The sequence below is a fragment of the Chanodichthys erythropterus genome, chromosome 9 (assembly GCF_024489055.1).
Source record: "Chanodichthys erythropterus isolate Z2021 chromosome 9, ASM2448905v1, whole genome shotgun sequence".
Classification (NCBI taxonomy): domain Eukaryota; kingdom Metazoa; phylum Chordata; class Actinopteri; order Cypriniformes; family Xenocyprididae; genus Chanodichthys; species Chanodichthys erythropterus.
The window spans coordinates 26279958-26296539 of record NC_090229.1 but is presented as its reverse complement, the minus strand read 5'-3'; the positions used below and the strand labels follow the sequence as shown (position 1 = coordinate 26296539).

The following is a 16582-nucleotide window of genomic DNA, read 5'->3' as shown; positions in this document are numbered from 1 at the left end:
TACAAAAAGATTAGGTTTTTAAAATGTTTAATTTCAGTTAGGTAATGTCTATTTCATTTTCAATTTTTTTTTAATTTCATTTAATTTTTAATTGTTATAGTTTTAATTAACGATAATAGGCTTGGAGTAGTAAATATTTGGATTTCTTGATTTCGTCACGCAGATGAGAAAATATATATCATAACTTAAAATAACAAAAATCTACATGTAGCATCTGTATAGTGCTTTCTAAAAATGTGTTTAACAATCCTTTATATCTTTAATCAATACTTTTTTTTCACAGTTTCAGTAAGCGTAATTTCAGCAATGTATCTCTGCAGTTTAAAAAGATTGTATTCAGTTACTGGGCCAGCCAGAAGTCAGCTTGTTGCTCAGTTGTCTTCCTCAAGGGGGCGCAAGGGGCTCAAAAAGTCCAATCCTCTAGTGAGCTGCATCGACTGCATTCAATCACAAGACATTTTTTCGGACAGTTTGTTCTATTCTATTTTGTCTTGTTCTATATAAATTTTGTACTAGAACTCGGACTCGAAAGGTAAGGGACCAGCAAAAACACACAAGTGTAGCTTTCATTTCATCCTGCCATGCATTTGAGAAATGATAGTAAATTCAATTTTAGCTGAGTTACATAATAAAGGCTACACAAGGCTACATGTTTTCTCCAGAATGAGTAAATCTAACTAGAGACAATATGGAAGTTCTGAGCTCTTTAACATTTGGAAAGTTACTAAATACAAAACAAAGAAAAATCTCAGCTATAATCCTCTTAAAACTGTTACACAATAAGAAACAATCAGCGCTTTACACATTTTTATTGGGCAAATGCTCATTTTCTATTTGACAAGTACTTTACAAGGACACAGAAAAAAGAAATGATGTGAGATTGTCCAAAAGTGCCATAAAATAAAACATGGGTCATCTCCCAGCTCTAGCATCTTATAAAATATAAGGCTTCTTTTAACCCCCATTAAGTGGGGATATTTAAAAGATTCACAAAGCATAGCAGCCCAGACCCTTATAGGATAAAAAAATGAATTGTTATATAAAATATAAAAATATGATGCTCTGATTTATTTTACATCCATATAACTGTCACTACATCAGAACTACTTCAACATGAAAAAGCACAAACTAAAATGTCTGCCAGTAAAACAGCACCAGTAACGTACCTCTACTTTTAGAAATGGTGGATAGTGCCTTTTTGTCATAAAGACAAAAATGGACTTATTATCAAACACATATTTGTACATATTTCAAAATAATAACCAACTTAGCAAAAGATATAAGACACACAAGTGTAGATGATGGCCTGAATAATTTGAAATACACAAATATTTTCCAAATAACTTTACAGTAGATGTGCAAAAACCTAGAAAACTCTTAAAATTACTCTAAAGATTAATACAAGATTATATATGTAAACAAATTATACCAGCCTGTTTATAATCGCCTCTTCACAGCAAAAGGACTTTTAAAATATCTCTATTAAAAATAATCAATCCACATTTTGTATTCACACGATCAAAACATGCTGAACAGAGAAAAACAAAATATTATACAATATTTATAATATAGATTCTGAGCTGTATAGCCACAATCAAGAGCAAGACAACACTCCCAAAAAAGCATTATTTCTGCATCTATCCTAAACAGCAATTACATGTTTTCATATGGCCTGGCACATAAAGGATAATAGAACCATCTGCCACTGTTTGGCTGAAATACAAAATGTAATTTGCATATCAATTTCCATCAATTTTAGGTAAACAGGTATTCAAAATGTTATACAGTCATCCCAATGACACTTTAAGCTGCGTTTTAAATAAAATATTAAGTATGAAGGGCTTTTCACACTTGAAAGTTAACTCTGGGTCATTCTAAACCCCGGGTTAATGGAATCCTGGGTTATCTTCACATTTCACACTGCTCATAATTTACCCGGGGTTAATTTTTTTTTCAACTGCTTACACAAAATCCTTACTTGTCACACTGAAACCTGACACTCAAACACCAGAACCTCACGCCAAATCTGCAAAACTAATTCTCTGCCTTTTCAATTTCATAAAACACTTTTTGCAAAACACAACACACAATTCTCTATGTTACAAACAAAAATATACAGGAAGTATCTTGATTTCCTTTTTCAAACAACCATTGTTTCTGTCCAACCACACATGGTTGATGTATTTCTTTTCTTTCATACTGTGTAATTCTGTATTCACAACCACAAGTGCTTACAGTAAAAGTAAATAGTTTGGTTTCAGTCTTGCTTTCGTGTTTACAGTGAATTTTTCAACATCTCTCTGCCAATTACTTTCAATCTTGTACAGAAATGCACATAGGAGCTCATGAAAGAAGAGCTTTAGGTTTTGAATAACTGTGATTATGATATATCCAAAAATAGAATATTATGGCAAATGTGTTTGCAAAGTAAGACAAATGTTTGCTTTTGAGATGTGATATTTTGAATGCAGTGCTTCATTTTGAAAGAGATGTGAGGCAGTTTGCATTTTGTGCGTGCAATTCTTGGATTTGTGTGTAAAGTTTTGAAAGAAAAAAAAAAAGAGAGAGTTTTGAAAATGTGTGCAAGCAGTTGAAAAAAAAACTGAAACATGTATCAAGAACCAGTTCCAAATTTCCAAGAATCATGAATTTGATAAGACACACATCTCAGTTCTGCTTATGTGTGTGTGCATTTCAATTTGACCATTCAAGCGCAAGAATACACGAAAGAGAACTCAATTGGGCACTCGCACGCTGTTTTCTGTGCTGCGCACACATCCAAAGCGCGAGCCCACTTGAATTCAAATTCAAAATTATGTCAACATATCCTCTTAAACACAAGAAAAAGCATGTGTAAGTATATTTGATCCGTGCGTCCAGTCTTAAAGTGACAGCAGCCTAATAAACCTTCTGTCTCACATTAATGTTAACAAAAAAAGAACAAAAGAATAATCACTCACTGATCATGACGGAATAACTTTTGTAACTTTAATAAGAATTAACATTTTATTTATAAAAAGTAAACTATGCAGTGTTATTTATATTTGATTACAATTTTAATTTCTGACCTTTGTTGAACTGTATATATTTGTGCTATTGCTAATTTGTTTTTTGACGAACTTAGTACAGACTAAGTCTCTTCTTCACTCCAACTGTCGCATTCTCTCTCACTTTGTCATTTTTACTAATTTGATTAAACCTGCTTCTAAATTACTGGTGCAAATGTGAAACTTTCCTTTGCATGGCATTAAAATTAACTGTCATACAGTATGCTTACATTTAGACTTATATGCATTATTCAGACTTATCTACTTTATGCAGTTAAGATGAAAAGAAAATGAGTCTATTGTTATAATACTGAAAAACATTATTAAAGCTTACTACGCATTTGGATGTAACAATTTGGCCTTGCATTCACACGGGGCGTCAGCGTCAACGCTTGACGGAGGGCGTGTCTGAAGCTTGTGCTGACGCAACCGTTATAGTGATTACAGCCAATCACATTACTTTCCGGTGTTGCACGAACGCAGTTGGCTGCGACTGCTCTAGGGTATTTGCATAGTGCGATCTGATTGGATGACGCCTGCGTTGGCGCTTGAAAAGTTGAGAAATCTTCAAGTTCTGCCGCAAGTGAACGCAACGCAAGTGAAGCGACGCGACGGAACCCACAATTCAGTTCGGCAACGCATGACGTCACCCATTCAAAGTAAACGAGAAGCGTTAACGCCGGCGCCCGGCGATGATGATACCATTGAATGACTATTCAGTGATTCAACTACTGACTCAGGATGTTAAAAAAGCCTACATTTTTTAATCTTTATTCTTTTTCAGTGACTGTTTTTGACTGACACTTTTCTTGCCGGAAGCATCCAACGCGCTGAGAGAGAAATGAAAGGTTCCCCAAGTTCAGGCAACCAACAGCAGCAGGGAAATAATTTTGCAGTTACAACAGAGTGATGGTACAAATTCCCAATCCATCTGTATGAATGTTTGTATGTTCACATAAAAAAATGAAACAAGGCATCACAATATTGTGATACTAACATATTGCAGAATCCCTGATTCCCACGTTCTAGTGTCTATAAATTTCCGACAACATTCCATATTTTGGAAAAGTGTTTGGTGTGAGAACAAGGACTCATAAGTGCGTAGGCTAAGCAAAATTCACCTCTCCCCTGTTATCCAGTTGGTTTTGCATCTGAGTGATTTTGGCCAGAACCTCCAACTCCTCGTTCTGCCTCTCTGTTTTGTGGCTGACCAGTGAACGGTAAAAATGCACAGCGAAAACGATAAACACCAAGCCAAAGGGCACCATGATGGTGGTAGAAGCGATTGCCGCGGCTTCCCCCGGGCTTATGCCTAGAGTTACATTCTCTTGCTTGTCAGGTTTTCTATTCTTCAGAGGAAGGAACTTGACCCAGCAAAGAAGAACCACCTCTGCGAGAAACAGAAGGGTGCCTATGACGGTGGAGAAGGCCCAGGCCAGCTCGATGTGACGGTGCATCCGCTCATGTGGAGATTCCCTTATGGAGTTGAGGTTGTGGACGTTGCTCACGGCTTCCAGGTTGGGCAGGATACATGTGCTGATCATCAAGGCAAAGAGATGGACGGCCACCAGCACTGTTGTGCAGGCACTGAAAGCCACCAATAAACCAGGAGGGTAATTGTGATCTTCCTCCAACTGCACTTCCACCATTGCTACCTGAAAACACATTCATTGGTAACATCAGAGCTCAATAAACATGTTTCAGCAACTGAACCAAAAGACCTTCGTTCATCTTCCGAACACAAATTAAGATATTTTTCATAAAATCCAATGGCTCAGTGAGGCCTCCATTGACAGCAAGATTATTAACACTTTCAGATGTCCAGAAAGCTACTAAAAACATATTTAAAACAGTTCATGTGACTACAGTGGTTCAACCTTAATGTTATAAAACGACGAGAATACTTTTTGTGCACCAAAAAAACAATGTTTTGTTTTGAATCAGTGGTTCGGAGCGTGTATCAAACTGCCATAATCACGTGAACCATTGAAATTTTGAAACATTTCGAAACACTTATGACGTAAAGAAGCCTCGTTTACAGAAACCATGTGACTTTGGCAAATTGATACATGCTCTGAACCACTGATGATTCGAAACAAAAGATTCGTAAAGATTCAAAGCTTCATGAAGCAGTATTTTGAAATGGCCATCACTAGATATTGCTGAATAAAGTCATTTTTTGTTTTTGTTTTTTTTTTTGGTGCACAAAAAGTATCATAACATTAAGGTTAAACCACTGTAGTCACATTAACTGTTTTAAAATGTCTTTAGTAGCTTTCTGGGCATCTGAAAGTGTTAATTATCTTGCTGTCAATGGAGGCCTTACTGAGCCATCGGATTTTATCAAAAATATCTTAATTTGTATTCTGAAGATGAACGAAGGTCTAACCGGTGTGGAACAACATGAGGGTGAGTAATAAATTATATAATTATAATTTTTGGGTGAACTAACCCTTTAATACATCAGACCACATGCACAGCTTTGAAGTCACTCTACTGAATTATATGAAATTGAAAATTATTTCTACAATTATGAGTTAAAAAACAAAACAAAAAAAAACATTTTTTTTAAACTAATCATTAGCTATTGACATTTATTTCTGGCATACAAGAAAAAAAAAAGGAAATAACTACATTTGAAATTACATGGTAGTGTTATTTTAGTATCATTGAGATGCTATTATAGTTTTTAGTAATATTCTGAATGTTTTTATTTTTAATTTTTCCATTTTTATTTTTGTTAAGGTTTTAGTATTTCTATTTATTTATTTATTGCCATTTTATTAAATTTTGGTTTTAAATACATTTGTTTTTATTAATTTTTTATTTCAGTTTTAGTTTAGTTGGTTTGATATATCCAGTTACAGTAAATGAAAGTGAGAAGTGTTGCCTTGGAAACTAGCGTAAACATTTTTTTCCCCAGTTAACATTTATTTGACTTCAATTAACAAAAATCTTTTTTACGGTTTTAGTTTGATATTGTTAGATTAAAACATTAATGTTTGCATCTAACGTTACCAATGTGTCTGGATCTGGAATTGGATGTGACCAATGTGAATTATATAATCCCAATGTAAATGGATCAGATAAACTTCCAAATATATTTAAATTATAAATTGAAATTGAATGTTTAGAATGAAATTGTGACAAAATGTTGAAGAATGTTGTTGAATTAGCTCATTTTAAATTGAACAAGCAAAAACATGTATCCATTCTCTGAAAGCAATTCTCAACATCTATGCAATTTTTTTTCCTGGAAAACAAGATAACTATATTATTGATTTTAAAAAAAAGATTTTTTCCAGCATGGCAGACACATTTTTAATTTGGCAAACAAGCGGTTTGCCAAGTCTTCTGTGAAAGGGGCCAGAAAGCAGCCCAGCAAGTTACAGCCACAGATATGAAAATAAGCTTCGAAGTCAACAGCAGGTTGAGCAGGTAGAAGTGCTCTACTCTTGTGTAGTACATCTAAACAATCTGAAATGTGTAATTATGTTTCACCGATCTCTTAAGAGACAGACATTTATGATCTGCAGTTTCTTCATGCCACACCTATTCATTTCATTTCCTGTTTTTCTGCACTGATAGAAAACAGACTAAGCTCAAGCACAATAATCACTATATTAAACCTTTTGCCAATCGCTTTACACACATTTCCGGGAAAAAATGGTTCTCAGGTGGATGGAGAGTCTGTTCAGCAGGGAAACAGTAGTAAGAAAATATGCTTATAAATATTCTTACAGTAGCAAAAAATAATATTCTCACCAACTTTTAAAGGGGAAGAGACAATGCTTCCCATATCTTTTGTTTTTGTAATCAAATGATGTGGTGCGTTCAATCAAACTCTACAGTATTTTAGTGTAAATTCATCTCTACAATATGAACACTGAGCACGACGTGCCCTCATATTAATATTTTTGCATTTTAGTTTACTTTTGTAGGATTTTGTGTTGCGTCACCACTTGATTTCTATCTAAAAGCAAAAAGTGTTGGTGTATTGTGAAAAACTCTAAATGCCATCAGGGAAAAGCTGTATTCATATAAAACACAAATGTCAATTTCTTGTAAAACAAATTTAATAGTATTTCAAGTCTTTTCTATAGTGCTTTTCACAAAACAACTTTACAGAAATGTATGGCATGATGTTAACAATACCTTGATGCCTAATTGTTCACATTTATCAGTTTATTATTTTACACCTATCACTGGTAACAGAAATACTTAACCCATGGTTCTATTTCACATTTAATTTATAATGGACTTTTATCAGTTTACTTAACACTGTCAAAAAGGAAGTGCATTTCCTGTTACCATGATGTAATGCCATTTCCTGTTGCCATGATGAAATGTCATGCAATGGATCTTCTAGCAAACGGAAACCTGTCACAGTGAAGATATTGGGGCCCTTACAAATGTTTACTGTAACTGCAGATGTTGCCAAAATTCTAGTTATTGTAACTATTATTATAGTATATTATTGTACTAATTATTAATACGACGCCTCCTTTCAACATTGTAAGAAGTTTTAATACTGTATTTTTGATATTACTGGGGGTCAATAGTATACCTTATGAAAATGAAGACCTCTTTATTTTACTGTATAACAATTAATGTAGTGATTTTGGTAATTTTGTGTATACTATGATTACCCAAAAAATGAATTATGTAAGAGACAAAACTTATTAACAAAATTTATTTATTTAACTCTTAAATGTTAACCTCGGGTCTTTAGTGTCCCGGGACGTCATTCACTACCCTCCTCCTCGTTCATTTTTTAAAGTTGGCATCAACCTTCTTGGTATTCCTCAAACAATTTATTATAAAGAACATAAAAAGAAAAAAAGCATAAAATTATAAAAGAATGCCTATTTTTGCATTCATTTTTTGTAAAAATTGTATAGGGTCACTAGCGACCCGAGGTGTGTATTAGTGTACGTATATTTTTTTCTGCACAACAATAACTGAATCTTAGATGATGGAATAAGTGCAATGTACCTTTATTCCACAAGGTGGCAATGTCTGATACACAATGCTGAAGTGACGATTCATTCAGACAAAAAACGAAAGAACAAGCAAAACATGAAATGGCTCAGCGATTTACTGCAGAGCAAATACTGAACGCAATCAAATATGACTATAACTGGATTGATCTGGTGAAGCTGTTAGCGATCGAAATATTGATTTTGAAGATGTTGAAAATTATATCGTTTTGAGAATATGTTTGAGATCGCAAATGGGCTCATATTCGTGACCTCAAACTTAAAACTAGCCTATTATTTGCTGAATTTACTGGGAAATGAGCTCTGACGAGGACAGTGATGATGGCAAAAAACATCTGCTCACACGGAGCCCTTTCCAGCTCCAAAAGGTAACAAAATATGCTTTATTTTATTCTTCTGTAATTGTTATTCTAATATCAGAGGAGTTTTATATTATTGCGACAGGTAGAGATCTTTCCGTGTTAGATATAGATCCGGGTCGATAAAGACGCGAATATGTAAGAATGATTGGCGAAACAGTCATGCATTTAAGGGTTAATAAATAATTTAACAAAAATTATTTATGTGTGGAATGTCAATTGAATTTAGCAGTGTTCTGGTTAAACAAATCTTTTAAATGAATGAATCGTTCGCGTTTACTCATGTTTTTCGTTCACTCAAAGACAGACTACAGCAGTAGCCAATAGCATTCGAGCTCGTATTGTGAAGCAACATTTCATTGGTTATGCCAGCTGAACGAACACGCCCCCTTCACTGACTGAATCGCTGAGATTCGGAGCAGCGCTAAAAGAGAAAAAAACTCTTTCGTGAAATAACCGAATTAACTCAGACAACCAGTTATTTAACGAGAATCTGCAAACGGACAACACGATAGGAAGACGACTTTCGTTTAGGATGATGCTTTTCGGAGTTTCTTAATGGATCGGAGGGTAACGTTACGCTATTGAATAACACAAACAACACTCTTGTCGCCCCCTACTGGCACGCCAATGGAAAGTACAGAAAAGGGCCACTGAAGGTAACCACTACAAGGTAATGAATCTTTTTAGTCCTGACTGGAATGAATCAAAATCCTCACCACTGAGGGCACCAACAACTAACACTTTTAAGAGATATGTCGAAGAAAGACTGATGTAAAAAGCTCAACTCTCTAGCCCTCTGATTACGCTGTATCCATGACAGGTGTCGTTTGCAAATCAAGGTGATTGACATGTCACGCGTCGTATTACAACGCTATAACTCTGGAAAAGTTGCCAGGCTTCCGAGCGTTTTTCATTTACATAAGTTTTAAGTAATTACTTTTATTAACTCACCATAGCAAAGCCGGAGAGCAGGGCAGAGGTTCTGCTGGTCGCCTTCAGCTTAGCTCGACTCAAGTAAAGTTTTCTCCATGACAAAGCTTGAAGGGAGTGCTCGTTAGAACTCATCGCGCTCCTTTTGTTGTTAGTCCAGAAGTTATGAAACTTTATGGTTTAATCTGAGATCGCCTTTGTATCTTCTTGGTTACCCTTCGTACGTTTGCTGGAGCCCTTCAACGCGATGTGACATACTCAGATTGTAAGATGACTAACTCCAGTTACCCTCTTCTACATTCTGTTTCATGAGAAACTACAAGTCGAGCTACCCACAACACACCGCTGACGATCACTGCGCAGCCGACGGTTTGTGGGATTTGTAGTCATGCTGTATTTGAGCTGTCATGTCCTAGAATTTTGTTGCCACACACACACACGCACATACATATATGGATATATAGATATATCTTGTCACAGATTTTACATTCCATCAGTAAGAGCAGTGTTAAAGTTGAATTAGCAGATCTTTAGCACTAGCCTGTACATAAGATATTGCAATCCACACAACAAAATGGGAGACATATGAGAGTTCAAAAGAGAACAAACTGTTGTTCTGCATTTGGCTCATGTGTGACCAGGACAGCAAGTCTTCGTGGTCTATCGAGAGCTATGGTATCCAGGTAATGTTGGCATACCACCACAAACCACATCTGATGATGCAAGAGGAAGCTCTCTGAGAGGGATGTCGAGGCAGGTACTAACCTGGATTGTATCCAAAAAGTATAAAACCAAGGCTGCCCTGTTTCCACCAAAATTTTTTGTTGAGAGCACCACTGTACAGAGTCAGTATTCATGTTCGGGCTGCTATAGCGAACACTTGTCTTGTGCTAGTGCCAAATGTCAGTTTCAATGGTGTCAGCAGTGCGAATCTTGGGCTGTGGACAATGTGAAACATGTATTGTTCTCTGATAAGACCACCTTCACTGTTACAGTGTGGAGAAGCCCCAGAGAGGTGTAACACCTGGACTGTCACTGCCCAGAGTGAAGCACAGGGGTGGATCAGTATATGGCATTCCCTACTGTGCTTGATGGGCGCGTCACTGGCAAGAACTACCGAACCATTCTGGAGGATGCAGATGTGCACCTAATGGTTCAAACGTTGTACCCTGAAGGAGGTGTCGTGTATTAGCATGATAATGCGCCAATGCACACAGAAAGACTTGTGACAGAATGGTTTGATGAACATGAAAGTGAAGTTGAACATCTCCCACGGCCTGCACAGTCACCAGATCTAAATATTTTTAACCCACGCAGGGGTATTTTGGAGGAACAATTCAGAGAACGTTTTCCTCCACCACACACTCACGCACACATACACACACACACACATTATTACTTATTAGCACACTTCATTCTTGACCCAAAACTTTTTAACCATTAAACCCACCAGAGGTTTCAATGTCTGTCTTGCCATTTTGTTTTTCTAACAGGTGCAGAATCTGAACATGGCATCAGGAATCTGTATGATGAAAGACTAAGGTAATCTCTCTACCTCATCTTTGGTGGTTTTTGTTTGTCTATAGCCTTTTTACAACTGATTATGATTACACAGCCAAATATAGCAGCTATATGGATGCTGTTGTGTGTAAGATACTAAAATGGGGTCCTATCTATATTTAAAATTTACCAAAGGTTTGACATTATAATCGTTACTGTGGTATTTGTAGACTATAATAACCACAGGTCAAACCATAGATTGACCCCTATTACAAAGGTTACATCAATGTAATTGTAGTTTGTAGGTCATTTATTAATAAAAACAGCAGCCCCTACATATTCAGATGATATAACTACACTGCCATAATTGTAGCAAAATGATTGAGCTTGATAGCATTAATTTTTAGCATTAATCAGCATTATCACTGAAATACCATACTATAGTTAGTGTTACTGTAGTAACACTATGGTACATTTTCACAATAGTTTATTTTCATTTGACAACGAGGTCACACTAATGTTAACTAATGAACCTTATTGTAAAGTGTTACCAAAATATTTTCAGCTAGTTGCCAAGGCAACATTTCTTTTCATTTAGTTTATCTTGAGGTACTAAAATAACAAAAGTGAATACAAACTGTGTAGAAAAAAGTAATAATAATAGTAAAATAAAAATAATGTCAAAAACGCATTACAAAATGACTAAAATTTAAATGAAGATTAAAACAAAAATAAAACGAAATTCAAGATATTAATTAAAAAAAACTATAATAATGTATCGGTTGTACTAAAATAACATTCCTTTTGACTCAAAACCTTATAGTTACTGAAGTCCTTGCGACAACTTTGCTATGTGACAATAGCCCCGCTCTCCCCTATAATGCCTGATGTTCAAGACAGCTTCATACAGATATGCTTTAGTTATTTTTATGTTAACACTATTACATAAAAAACTTTTAATATATAGCCTATTTTTTATATATATGAAACACTTTTTTGTATTTTACATTTACATTATAATAGTATCTTTGTGACAAATTGATTTCCTTTTTGAGTATTTCTGATTACAATTCAACAGATTGTTCTGGAGATTTCAGTCTTTTGATTTAAATCTTAATATTTGATGAATGCATTTTGTATTTTAGTTCGAACAACATAAATGAGGATGCCCAAAACTGCCATTCAGCGTTTCGTTAGAAAAAACGCTGACTTATTGAGATTTCCTAAATGAAACAGAGGCACTTAAATGTGATATATTTGACCTTTGTCATTCAAATGAGCATCCCACCATGTTTCACTAACACTGCTGTATAAGACTTTCATGCACCAATAGTTGCAGAAAGCAACACAGCAACACATTAGACCGAAACAATCAAACCCAAGTTAACCGATAACTTCCTGTATTTGTAAGAGGAAGACAACATCAGACCCTCTGAATCACTCGCAGAGCGAGACCTTGCTCTCGCATGGTAATGTCAGTAGTCCTTTTGTGTGCAGCAGTGCCTCCCCTCCCCCTCTCCATCTCCCACCCAGACCCACAGTACAATGTGTGCTCTTTGTAGGCAAGCCTGTAACTGGACGCCAGGTGGTCTGTGATTGGCTGAGTCGAGGCCCCCTCTCCCCCGTCTTCTTTTTCTGGTGCATATGCATGAGATAGCAGGCTGGTGTGTGCCTGTGCAGCTGCCTGTTCCAGACAGGAAAAGAGAGGGAGAGAAACAGGAGCGAGACATTGGGGAAGGTTAGAGGAAGAGGAATAGAGAAAGGAAATCTGGTGAGGAGACGGAGGGCGACTGTGATTGGGGGGTTGTAGCCATGTCTATGTTCTGTTTGTCTGGCTGGCTATGAGATCAGGCAGCTATGGCCATGTCACTGAGCGCCGACGATGAGGATTACGACTCGGACACAGCCGAACAGGTCAGCTCTCTCTCTCTCTTTCTCCACATACACACAAACAATTAGCTGCCTTCTCAGGTTCCCTTCCTCGTAGCACCATGCCTTTCAAACAAGGCATGTGTTTTCTCCACCTCCTCCTTTGCCTTCCTCACCTTCTTATCTCTCCATTGTTTTTGAGTTTTGCTTTATTGCAGCAGTAATAATAAGACCGGAGAGGTTTCCTTGCGACAGGAAAGAAAACACTGATACAACAGAGAAGAGTGGTATCACCACTGAGCCTCTGTCTTATTGTTTGTCTCCATTGAGCTTCAGCTATCAGTTGTGATTGGTTTGACACATGCATGCTTCCTTTAGAAAGACTTGTTTTAAGGAAAAAACATGCTCTTATTGTTTTACCTTTGTGTTTGGATGTGTTTATACTGGTTTGTCTCATTTGTTTTGTTGGGAGAACTAAAATGTTGTAGATATAGACTTTTTTTGGTTGTGATGTACTATGATTTTCACACTTGTGCAGGGTTTTTAGGGAGTACAATCTGTATTAAAGGAAGACTAAAGTTCCTTTAAGCAACAGCATGACTGGACATGTGTTGCCCTCAAGTTCCCTTCCCATGATTCTCTGCTGCTCAAACTGTTTTCTAGGAAATGGAACATCACGCTTGGTTTGTTGTTTTTAAATGCGGACAAAATCTAGACTAGAAAACTGTTTTTCTTTTGCACCCATTTGAAAGGTTAAAAACTTATTGGGGACACAAGCGTAATGAGTGTAGTATTTTATTTTCCTAGGGAACATAACATGCTAATTTTTTGCAAAAGACACCTTTGAATTATATATATTTATATATATATATATATATATATATATATATATATATATATATATATATATATTTATATATATATATATATATATATATATAATATTTGTGTGAGGAAGCATGCACATATGTGGATGTTATGGAACCAAATAAGCCACATGTGCTCACTAACAACACAAATAATGTGTGCATTTCAAATCTCTTAATCCCTGTTGTGACGTATAACTGGATCCCGTGTCTTTAAAACAGTTTCTTTGGCTGTTGAAGACTGGGGGAGGGGACGAGCAAAGTATGTGTGGAGTGGGGGGGACAATAGGAAGGCCCTGCTGCTCTTGGGCCCCTGTCTTGAGTTCATCTTGGATAGTCTATAAGTCAAAAGATACATTTGCTTAGACTCTTTAGACATGTGTTTGGTCTAAGGGTGTGGCCATTATAGCGAATTGTTTGAGGGCAAATTTCATGGACATTAGCATATTGATGTATCATATCAATCAGAAGTCATTTCAAATCAAGCAACTTTCTGTAAAACGTAGTGAATCCACATGACCAACTTGAACCCATTATGAAATCTGCATTGGGAAATCTTTCAGCTTCATACAAAATTCCTGATCACATGGGTTCCTATTGAAATGACTGAATTTCGTTTCAAAAAGAAAATTCGCTAAACACCGGTAAATGTGACTGCACCTTAAAAGGTTAGTTCACTCAAAAATAAAATTTCTGTCATTAATTACTCACCCTCATGTTGTCCCAGACCCGTTAGACCTTTATTCATCTTCAGAACACAAATTAACATCGTTAAAATAGTCCATGTGACTATAGTGGTTCAACCTTAATGTTATGAAGTGACGAGAATACTTTTTGTGCACAAAAACAATGAGTTTATTCAACAATTTCTTCTCTTCCCTGTCAGTCTCCTACGCTGTTGAGTCAACACAGTGCAGCACTTCCAGGTTCTACGTCAGAACGGCGACTCATTATTGGCCGGCTCCTGCATCAGCATCACACACATGTTTTTGTGCTCATGTGTACTGCGACGACCAATACTGAGTCGGCATTCGGACATAAACACGGAAGCACTGAACTGTGTTCACTACGTCAACAGCATATTATTTTTGTTGTGTTTTTGTGCGCAAAATTATTCTCGTTGCTTCATAAATTAAGGTTGAACCACTGGAGTCATGTTGACTATAAAACTACAATTTAATACCTTTCTGGACCTCAAAAGGTGCAATGACGTTGCTGCCTATGTAAGGTTCAGAATCCTTCAGATTTCATCAAAAATATCTTAATTTGTGTTCCGAAGATGAATGTAGGTCTTACGGGTCTGGATGACATGAGGGTGAGTACTTGACAGAAATTTCATTTTTGGGTGAACAAACCTTTAAAGCTTTAATCGATTAGACGGATTTAGTTAAATTGCACAGTGGTTTGATCTTCCAATGTTTGTTTCTTACACAGAACACCTCAACAAAGTTCAATATGTTGTCACTGACTTGCTCATCATTGTCGTGCAGAGGCGGTAGTTTTCACTCCTCTGCTAGATCAGTGGTTGCAATGAGACCTTATGACTCAATGTGTCCTTTGACTTGTGTCATGGCATGGGCATAATAAATTACCAAAAATTAAACCTATAAACTCTCAGCCATCCCCATGAGTAAACATATTCACACAGACTGTACATTGGTGTGTAGGATGTGTAGATGATCGCATCTACAACATGAATGAATGTTTTAGGAGAATAGTGTTTTTGTTTGTGATGCGTGGTCATGTCAGAATGAGTGACCAAACTTAATTTCCTATCATTCTCTGTTAAATAAAGCAAATGTAAATGTAAAGCATCAGTTTCACACCTAAACGACATCCTTGCTCTGCATTTTGTTGCATTAGAGCTAAAAAGCTTCCTGTCTTTTTCAGGAAGTAGACGGTGAGAAATGAATATGAAATTGCGCAGTGTATCCATTTTATTCAGACTAAAATTGCTTGAACAGACATAGCAGCATAATTATTATGTATTATAATTATTATATATTATCGTAATTATAATTATTATAGCTGGGAACTTCCCATGAGGGCTTGAATGCATGTGGATTTTTTCAGAATGGAGAATAATTATATATAAAAAAAACATGTCTTTATGTTAACTGCATGCTGATAGGAATGAGGAGCCCTGCGGAGGTAACATGATGTCCCTGTAGACCATTGTGGTGGAATGATTCCTTCCAGACCCAATAGCAGATCATAGATTATAGACTATTGACTGGTAGAACATTACAGCCACCCTGCAGAAGACATTAAAATCAATGAGGCTCCACAGAAAGAATAGTCTGTGCTATTTATTTATTCATCTATTTTGCTGGACTCACATAGATAGATCTCATAGACTTCATATCCATTGATTTTTGCAGCATATAATACAAAAGTAACTGGAGAACATCTGAATGACCTGGTGTTTTACTTTCTTCAAAAGGTCTGATCTAGGATCAGCTTCATCAGTCCAAACAGTCATTTGTTTGAGGTTGAGATTACATCTTAGGTTCTCATACACGTTTAGCCACTGAAGAGCTGATTAATATTGCCTGTGATACAGCATTCTTCTTGAAATGTCTATCTTTCATATTGGGTTTCACACTCGGACCGCAGGAATAGAGGTCACAGCTGTGATGTATCACACCAAAGCACAAAAACACTGTTGTCCTTGATAGTAAGCATTCTTATAGTCAGCAGTCTGTACCGCCCTGCAGTCCCCTGAATCCGTTATGATGCAACATGGTGCCAGGGAATGGTTGTGTTCTAGTTGTTTTGGTCTGAAGGAAATTATGTCGTATAGAAGAAGACAGGGTTTTGCAAAGGCAGGAATACCTCTACAGTAGCATTTGCTTTTTAATGTCTAAAACATCCCATTAAGATGAATATAACACCATTAATCTTGACTGAATTTCAGTTTTACTATTTAGTCCCTCAGAGGAAATATCTCAGATGTAATGCAACGGGAAACGAAATCATTAAAATTGGACGTTGAACCCAATCGTCAA

General features: G+C 36.4%; 2 protein-coding genes across 6 annotated transcripts in view; one reads left to right on the top strand and one right to left on the bottom strand.

Moving 5' to 3' along the window:
- Positions 1-793: 793 nt before the first annotated feature.
- Positions 794-9623, bottom strand: orai1a (ORAI calcium release-activated calcium modulator 1a). The gene is made up of 2 exons (XM_067395186.1): positions 9361-9623; positions 794-4702 (listed from the first exon to the last, which is right to left on the bottom strand). Exons 1-2 carry the CDS (start codon positions 9472-9474, stop codon positions 4154-4156), a joined length of 663 nt encoding a protein of 220 aa, XP_067251287.1. The 5' UTR covers positions 9475-9623; the 3' UTR covers positions 794-4153.
- Positions 5483-16582, top strand: part of kdm2ba (lysine (K)-specific demethylase 2Ba) — a 24632-nt gene continuing 13532 nt past the window's right edge. Inside the window, exons 1-3 of one of the 5 annotated variants that reach the window (XM_067395181.1) lie at positions 5483-8415; positions 9653-9708; positions 10833-10881. Coding sequence is in view for 2 of the 5 variants with exons in the window: in XM_067395179.1 (XP_067251280.1) it covers positions 12697-12753 (57 nt within the window). In the remaining 3 variants the exon portion in view is untranslated. Of the gene's footprint in view, positions 8416-9611; positions 9709-10832; positions 10882-12419; positions 12754-16582 lie in introns of those variants that run through there. The other 4 variants (XM_067395183.1, XM_067395182.1, XM_067395179.1 and 1 more) reach the window with 4 other exon arrangements.